The sequence below is a fragment of the Anolis sagrei genome, chromosome X (genome assembly GCF_037176765.1).
Source record: "Anolis sagrei isolate rAnoSag1 chromosome X, rAnoSag1.mat, whole genome shotgun sequence".
NCBI lineage: Eukaryota > Metazoa > Chordata > Lepidosauria > Squamata > Dactyloidae > Anolis > Anolis sagrei.
This window is the reverse complement of record NC_090034.1, coordinates 25,544,032-25,553,213: the sequence shown is the minus strand read 5'-3', so window position 1 is coordinate 25,553,213 and position 9,182 is coordinate 25,544,032. Positions and strand designations below refer to the sequence as shown.

At 41.9% G+C, this 9,182-nt stretch overlaps 1 protein-coding gene across 1 annotated transcript; it reads left to right on the top strand.

Annotated features, from left to right (window-relative positions):
- The first annotated feature begins 257 nt into the window (after window positions 1–257).
- COQ7 (coenzyme Q7, hydroxylase) lies at window positions 258–5,614 on the top strand. The gene is made up of 6 exons (XM_060786311.2): window positions 258–351; window positions 2,120–2,319; window positions 3,269–3,383; window positions 3,474–3,613; window positions 4,246–4,314; window positions 5,447–5,614. The coding sequence occupies exons 1-6, from the start codon at window positions 315–317 to the stop codon at window positions 5,522–5,524; spliced, it is 639 nt and encodes a 212-aa protein (XP_060642294.2). The 5' UTR covers window positions 258–314; the 3' UTR covers window positions 5,525–5,614.
- The last annotated feature ends 3,568 nt before the right edge of the window (window positions 5,615–9,182 follow it).

Genomic DNA, 9,182 nt, shown 5'->3' with positions numbered 1-9,182 from the left:
GCAACCGCCACCCTCGAGATTGACTACCCTTTTCCACCAATGGGGAAACGAGGCTCCGGAGACGCGTGACGGAAGCGGCCAATAAAAACCCAGCAAAGGAGAGAGCGGCGGAGCCCCTCCCTGTCATGAAACCCCACTTCAGGGATTGACTCCCCTTTCCACCAATGGAGAAATGAGCCTCCAGAGGGCGGTAACCTAATCGGACAATAGAAACCCACCGGAGGAGAGAGAGGCGGGGCTTCTTCGTGGAAGAGAATCCCAACACCTTCGGGAAAGGTTTCGTCATCACTGTGCGCCGGAAGGGAAAGAGAAGTATGGTCGCTGCTGCTGTTTCTTCTCTTCGGCTGTGTGGTACGGAGGGGCCTTGTTGTTGCTGCTGCTGCTGCTGCAGAGAAGTTTCTCAGGATTCCTCCCTGCCAGGATTCTCTCATTTTTAATACCTTTTGAGCTTTGGGCTGTGACACTCTCTCAGCCACATCCCAGCATTAATTTTAACTATTATTATTGCTGTCTTGAAAGCTGCTCTTCAACTAAAGGAACCTTCCCGAATGAATTATCTGGTTTTGAGTTCGCTCATTGCTTTTCATCCCCGAGTAGAGACAATAATCCTAAACCATGAAACTTTCAGCTTGTTTTGTAAATAATAGTAACGGCGTTGACATGCATGCATCACGTCAGGCATCACCTTCGAAGAGGCATTTCCCTTCCCATCAGAGCAGGGCTTCTTCAGCCGCAGAGCCCTTTGTGAAGGAAAAGTTTCTCGTGGAACCCCCCAAAAAGTTTATATAAGATATTATATATTACATTATACATATATGTATATGCATATATATATATATATATATATATATATAAGGAAAACGTAAAGGTTTTCCCCTGACATTAAGTCCAGTCGTGTCCAACTCTGGGGGTTGGTGCTCTTCTCTATTTCTAAGACGAAGAGCCGGTGTTGTCTGTAGACACCTCCAAGGTCATGTGGCCGGCATGACTGTATGGAGCGCCGTTACCTTCCCACCAGAGCGGTATCTATTGATCTCACATTTGCATGTTTTTGAACTGCTAGGTTGGCAGGAGCTGGGACTAACAACGGGAGCTCATGCTGCTCCCTGGATTTGAACCTGGGACCTGTCAGTCAGCAAGTTCTGCAGCTCAGTGGTTTAATCGACTGCGTCAGTGGGGGCTCCACATATATATACTACACACACACATATCTATCAGTTTTTATAACATAAACTTAACAGTATTTCAGTGGACGACCCCAGAGGCTACCCAGTCCAGTGGCCTTCTGCCAAGTAGGAAAGCACAATCAAAGCACCCCCAACAGATGTCCACCAAGTCTTTGTAATAATAATTAATAATAATAATAACAGAAACCCCAAAGGCCATTGAGTCCAACCCTGATCTGCCATGCAGGAAAAACACAATTAAAGCACCCTCAACAGCCTTTGTAATAATAATAATAATAATAGCAACAACCTCAGGGGTTATCCATTCCAATCCCGTTCTCCCATACAGAAAAAACACAATCAAAGCATCCCCTGAGCGGTGGGAGGGAAATAGGGTTATGGAAAGAAAGAAAGCAGTGGGGGAAGGAGGATTTGGGAAGCAAGAAAGAGACTTGGCAGTGAGGGAAGCAGGGGAAAGTGTCTGTGCTCTGGGAGGATACTGCTGCCGCCACTGCTTCTGTTCTCAGGAGAAGGAAAGAGGAGGCGGCGAGAAGCAGCATGGTGCCACAGAGCCCCTTAAAATCACCTGTGGAACCCCAAAGGCTCTGTGGAGCACAGTTTGAGAAACCATGCATCAGAGAATGCTTCTTTTCTGAACAAGGTTTCCATTTGCGTCACTGAAGGTTATATCTTTAAAGTTATATGTTTAGTCATCATTGACTTTTGAAAGACCCACCGCCGTATGAAAAGGAAACAACGCCTTTGTAATTGATCAGAATTCTTTTTATTAACCACTTCTCTGATCATAACCATTCCTTGTATACTGTTTTCAAAAGTAGATGGTAGAATCTGGTGATCAAAATTTGTGAACTTTAGGCTTTATTAAAAGCAGCCCAAAGGACAGAATTCTTGGTCTACTTCTCTATGTTAAACAAAATACTGTGTTTTAACAGGTGTGAGAAGAAGATGGGCTTTACAGTCCATATACTCATCTGTCAGATTTTGTGGAACTGGAATGAACTTGGATAATGTCAATAAGGCAGTTCTTGATCGCATAATCAGAGTGGATCATGCAGGCGAATATGGAGCAAACCGCATTTATGCTGGGCAAATGGCAATACTTGGTAGAACATCAGTAGGACCAGTTATCCAGGTACTTATCTGCATGTTTCATACATATCAGAGTGAGCTTTTTAGTAAAAGTGGAGCATGTATAAAATAACTATGAAGTATTTTCTAGTCATAATCGTGCCTTGCTGTTTAAAGTGTGAGTGCTGGTTCTCTGATCCAAAGCAAAATCACAGAGCAGATCACACACTCAGAGGGCTTTTATTGTGTGCTCCTTCATGCAGGGGTTGGACTGGATGGCTCTTGTGGTCTCCTCCAACTCTCGGGGTCTATGAATTTGCATTGTTTATGCATCTAAAATGTTGGCTGTATTCAGAGGAAACACTCCCAAACCGTGATTTGAATGAGTGGGAACCAGTTTCCATGCTCCTCAGAGTGACTGTTCATGAACTGGTACCAGTCTGCAAGGCATTCACTAGCAGGTTTCCAGGAAAGAAAGAATCAGCTGTAGTCAATAGGAAAAAAATAATGCCCCAGTGTATGATTAGAGATTGCTGAAGGATGGAAGCATAAAAAAGTGTGTGTGCACACCTGTTTGTGATCATCCCAGATAATAATTTGCCAAGGTATGCATGTAAACATCGATGTGTTCCTGAAACTTAGGGCCCTTCCACACAGCCCTATATCCCAGAATATCAATGCAGAAAATCCCATATTATCTGAGTGTGGACTCAGATAACCCAGTTCAAAGCAGATATTGTGGGATTTTCTGCTTTGATATTCTGGGATATAGGGCTATGTGGAAGGGCCCTAAGTGTGATGGTTTGAAAGTTTGAAGGTATAGTGTCTCAATGAAGTAATGATAAAATAATGTTCAGATGTGTATCTTTGTATTTGTCTGTGGGTATGAGAAAGGCTGAGGGGTTTAAAAATCCTTTGTCACCATAATTATTGGGGAGTTTTTCGCCTAAGCGATTGTATATGTGATGCTGAATGCCATTTTTTAACTATATGTGTGTTGTTTTTAAACACAGCAAATGTGGAATCAGGAAAAGGAACATTTGAAAAAATTCAAGGAGTTAATGATCATGTACAGAGTCCGCCCAACTGTTCTGTTGCCCTTTTGGAACATTACAGGATTTGTGTTAGGTGAATTTCCCAAATTGTTTTGTTCATTTTTAACCCAAATCTATATTTGAGGCACAGATTTGATTTTTGAAATGCACTTACAACAAACAGGAGCCGGAACTGCCTTACTTGGAAGAAAAAGTGCAATGGCTTGCACTGTGGCTGTGGAAGAGAGCATCTCCAATCATTATAACAACCAGATCAGGACGCTCATGGAAGAAGATCCAGAAAAGTACAGAGAATTGTTAGAGGTATCCTTTAACTATATAGTAGTTAAAGAAAAGTTACTTATTTTTTATTTCTGTTTCTTACTCCAAAGTCTTTAGGCCTTACGGGTGTTCTTACCTGTAACATCTGTTTTCAAAAGGCTACAACGTAAAAGAGATTAGTGTAGGAATAATGAAAAAGATGTGTAGTTGCCAAAAACCCTGCTTAGATCTTGAAACCATGGGACCATGGCTTCCTTGATTATGTCTACCCACTTATAATGTCACCTTCCTCTATTCCTACTGTTTTCTAGTTGGCCAAGAATCATTGTCTTTTCTAAAAAGTCTTGTCTTTACACACTATTATTTATTTATTTATTTATTTATTATATTTGTATACCACCCTTCTCAGCCCTTAGGCGACTCAGGACACTATGGCCAAAGTATGATCATGGGAAGTGTGGGCCAGTTTTTGAGTGATGAGATAGGATTGTTGTTGTTGTTGTGTGCTTTCAAGTCGTTTCAGATTTAGGTTGACCCTGACCAAAGGCCGGGTAAATGACCTTGGAGGGCCATATGCGGCCCTCAGGCCTTAGTTTGAAGACCCCTGATGTAGAGTGTGCATTACTTATACCTTTTATTGTATAAACAAATATTCTTCTTTGTTTTTAAACCAGACAATAAAGAAATTTAGAGATGAAGAGTTGGAACATCATGACACTGGACTTGACCATGATGCAACACTGGTAAATATGCAACATGAACTTTACTAGTTAGGGATCAGGATAATTATTCGATGTTAATACCTACCATTATTGGGCAGTTGGTCCTCTGATGCCCCAGAAACCACTGTTTAAAAGTTGCTCACTATTTTAATTACCACTAATGCTTCCAGTGTAGTTTTACTCCAGCACATTATGGCAAATTGAAATGGTGTGCCTAGATCTCCCAAGTTCCGTTCCAGTTCTCTAACCACTGTACCACACTGGCAAAGTGCATGGTTTGCAAAATATGGTTAAAGGTTTGATCCTCAGCTCAAAGTTAACCATGAAGCATCATAGGCTATGTCATCCTACAATTTAAGTCAACATTTGTGTGGCTTCCTATGTTATGTATTTATCGTGTCAGAAGTGAATTGAAGGTACAGTTAAAATGTATTTAAAACACAAAGTTTACAAGCTTGGCATTATGCTAAATGTCCTTTGACCCAGTAGCTGGCCACTTGGAGTGCTTCTGGTGTTACTGTGAGATGGTCCCCCATTGTGTATGTGGCAAGGCTCAGGTTGCATTGTAGTAGGTGTCTGTGGTTTGCTTTCCGCCACACTCGTATGTCATGGATTCCACATTGTAGCCTCATTTGGCTCTGCATCTCGTGGTGTCAGAGTGCAGTCTGTTCAGCACCTTCCAAGTCGATCAGTTTCCTGTGTGCCCGGGGGGAGTCTCTCATTTGGTATCAGCCATGGTTCTGCCTCTTTTGGACTCTCACTTGCTGAAGTGTTCCTGTGAGTTCTTGTGACATGAGAGAAGCCTCCCCCCAGGATTGTAACACATCCAGGCATCCCCTGGGGAAACGTCTTCATAGACGGCTGATTCTCTCACACCAGAAGCAACTTGCAGCATGCTTCTTGTATTATGGATGATACGAAGATGTTTCCCCAGTCCTGAGAATTTGGCAATATGCCTAGGGCTAGGAAGAGTTGCATTCTAACAATATCTGGAGAGCCATATATTCCCACTTCTGTTCTTCATTAATCTTCACATTCCAGCATTAGTTTTTTTCTGATATGACATTTTTTATTATTGAAGTTTGCTTCAAAGTAAAGTACAAAAATATACTAAACAACCTTCTATTTATTTTTCTTTCTTTTTTTGCTACAGGCTCCAGCATATTCTGTTCTGAAAAATACAATACAGATAGGATGTAAAGCTGCAATATTTTTATCAGAAAGAATATAGAAAACGTTTTGACCAAACTAGAATAACAGGGGTAAATTAAGGATTTATCAGTATATTTCAATAATATAAAATAAAATTATACAGTAATTATTCTGTCTTTCTATTCTGTCCATCTGAATTTTGTTAAAGGTAAAGGTTTCCCCTTCACATTAAGTCCAGTCATGTTCAACTCTGGGTGGTGGTGCTCGTCTCCATTTCTAAGGTGAAGAGCTGGCATTGTCCATAGACGTCTCTTAGCTAATGTGACCAGCATGACTGCATGGAGCACCATTACCTTCCCCACAGAAGCGGTACCTATTGATCTACTCTATTCATCTATTGAGTCCCCCTAGGGGTGAGAAAAGCGGTATATAAATACTGTAAATAAATAAATAAATATTCACATTTGCATTTTTTCAAACTTCTAGGTCGACAGAAGCTGGGGCTAATAATAGGAGCTCACCCCATCCCGTGGATTTAAACTGCCAACCTTACAGTCAGCAAATTCTGCAGCTCAACGGTTTAACCCACTGTGCCACCGCATCCCCTCATATTCTTATTACAGTACTTTGGAACGCCCTCCCAAAAGATCTTTGACAGGCCCCTACTCTGGCAGTTTTCAGAAAGAACCTAAAAACCTGGCTGTTCCATTGTGCCTTCTCAGATTAGGAATTCCCCATCACCAAGTCCTAGAAGCACTTTAGTAGAATAAAGATCGCTGCACACCGCACTTATTTAATCCTACGCTCCTCCTGCCATCTCAGCACTTTTAACCTTGTACCCATTGCTCTGGCCGGCCCAGTTTTAAAGTGTCCGACGTATTGTTACTGTTGTTGTTATTGCTTAATTATTTTGATTTGCTCCTGTTTTATTGTTGTGTTATGATGTGTTTTATTGTGTTTTGAGGCTTCGGCCTATGTGAGCCGCATCGAGTCCTTCGGGAGATGCTAGCGGGGTACAAATAAAGTTAATAATAATAATAATAATAATAATAATAAAGTAGCCTTGATTGAAGGAATGCCATGCTAGTTAATATTATAAAAGACAATGCTTTCATAGCATCTCCTTTCTAATGTGTAAAATTGTTAATACCAATTAACTATCTTGTTGTTAATACAAATCAGATAGTTGATTGCGTTATTAATATCTATGTACGAAGTTTTGCAGATCAAATTGAATATATACTGAATATGCCCAAAACTGTAACCTCTGTTCCAGGCTAGAAAACATGGAAGTTTGAAAACGACTATTCTAAATGGTTTGGGGATTGCATCTCCAATCATCCTGAACACAGGATATACTTGCTAGGGCTGATGGGAGTAGCAGTGCAATGCAGTGCAATGCTTAAGTGGCTGAGGGGGGAAAGGAAGGGGCCTGAGGCTGTTAGGAATTGTGGGAGTTGAAGTCCAAAATACCTGGAGTGCTAAAGTTTGCCCATGCCTGCTCTATAGTGAAGCTTTCAGATCGTGAGGACTGCAAGCTACAATTTTGTTTGGTTTGTGGACTCAAATCTGTGTAACTCCTTTGATTGAAGGCAATCAATCAGGGATTTTTAAAAAAGTTTATAAAGAACCTGGGAAGAAAACATACAAGAGGTAACAGATATCTTGGTTCACTAGGATGTAACTGATATGTAGGTGCCAGGTGACTAAAAGCTGGGCCAGGCATTTCAGGACCAGAGACAGCTCCAAAAGCAACCCTCCAGTGCAAAGCATCATTGGCCACTGGCAAGACTGGAGCCCCCAGTGGCGCAGTCGGTTAAACCCTTGTGCCGGCAGGACTGAAGACCTACAGGTTGCAGGTTCGAATCCAGGAGAGCGCAGATGAGCTCCCTCTATCAGCTCCAGCTCCTCGTGTGGGGACATGAGAGAAGCCTCCCACAAGGGTGGTAACACATCAAAACATCTGGGCGTCCCCTGGGCAACGTCCTTGCAGATGGTCAATTCTCTCACACCAGAAGCGACTTGCAGTTTCTCAAGCCACTCCTGGCACAAATAACAACAACAACAATAATGATGATGATGACTGGCAAGACTTGCCCATTTTGCTGCCAGAGGCAAAGAATAAGAAACAATCCCTCACTCCCCCATCTACAGAAGCATATGACAAGCTATTGCTCCCCTTTCAATATTAGTGACAAGATGCCTTCCACCACATCTGATGGCACCATAGTGGAGTGCTTTGTGAGTTATGCGCTGCATATAGTTCTGCTTTGCAACAAAAAGGAATTGTTATTAAGAGTGTTTGTGTGCTTCTCTTTCTCAAATACACTATTTGACCTGATTTGGAGTAACATAGCTTTGTAGGATCTTAAGGAATGCTTGAATAAACTCTTACGGGAACACCATATCTGTCCTCATTTCTTAGGAGGCAATCTTGATATCTGTCTAGTTCAGAATTAAATTTACTACATCGTATTGTAAGGAGGGTTCAGGACAACGTTATTCTCCCAAACCCCCATTATCCCATTTTATCCTCACACAAGCTTTGGCTTAAAATGAAAGGTTACTTTGCACTGTCTCTGCAAACAATGGGGAAAGGACATGTACTTTGTACCACTATGTTCCATTAGCACCATGACAGGTGTTAGTATGTAGATATGGCATTTGTTTATCTGAAATGTGTTTTGCTTGACTCTTCAGTCGGCTACAATTCCTTAAGGTTCCAGTCCAAACCAGTGCTTTGTAAGGTACAATGGGGACTGATGGATATTTTTTGGACCCAACTTTCCAGGAACCACACCATACTTACACCTGTTGACTGTAACTGTTTCGATTTCTCCCTGACTACCGCTGTCACCAGTAGCCCTTGCTGTTGATTTGTGAGTTAGCAACTGGGACTCTCCCAGGTATGTTTTGGCACAATTCTGTTTTGCTGCTAAGGAACGCCAGAGTCCTCAGAGAGGGCAGTGTGTACCTGGAATGTTTTATGTATACACAGAGCCCTGGAGATGAGTCAAGGAATTAGTTCCTTCAAGTAGGTGCTTGAAAAACAAACAGTTACTTTAAGTGTCCTATATTCCATGCCATTTTTATCATCCTTGTAGAATGAACGGGAATAATGGGTTCGAGGGAGGAGGATGGCGCCAGGAGCAACAATAACAACACAGATGGCTCAGGACCCTGTCGCACTACAATGTTGTCATGCTGTTATTCCACTTGGACAGCAATAGCTCCCAAAGTGACCCATCTAAGGTGTAATCAGGTGTCAAACAGAGATGTGTTATTGCCCCAACCTTATTTTCCATCTTCATTGCTATGATACTTCCATCTTGTTGATGGGAAGCTTCCCATTGAACAGATGGCAAGCTATTTAACCTCAGCAGACTGAAAGCCAAAACCAAGGTCACAACATCTGTTATAGAACTCCAATATGCTGATGACAACATCATCTGTGCGTATTCAGAAGAAGACCTACAAGCCACTCTAAACACCTTTGCAGAAGCATACGAGAAGCTCGGCCTCTCATTGAACATTGAGAAAACCAAAGTGCTATTCCAGCAGTCAGCAGCCAATCCCTCTCCAATGCCAGAAATACAGCTCAATGGTGTAACATTAGAAAATGTTGACAATTTCCGCTACCTTGGCAGCCACCTATCCACAAAAGTCAACATTGACACTGAAATACAACACCGTCTGAGCTCTGTGAGTGCAGCATTTTCCCAAATAAAGCAGAGTGT

Excerpts from the sequence above, each read along its gene's own strand:
- COQ7 (XM_060786311.2), top strand. The coding sequence starts at position 315 with ATGGTCGCTGCTGCTGTTTCTTCTCTTCGGCTGTGTG. Across the intron at positions 2,320-3,268 it reads CAGTAGGACCAGTTATCCAG|CAAATGTGGAATCAGGAAAA; the intron begins GTACTTATCTGC and ends TTTTAAACACAG. Across the intron at positions 3,614-4,245 it reads AGTACAGAGAATTGTTAGAG|ACAATAAAGAAATTTAGAGA; the intron begins GTATCCTTTAAC and ends TTTTTAAACCAG.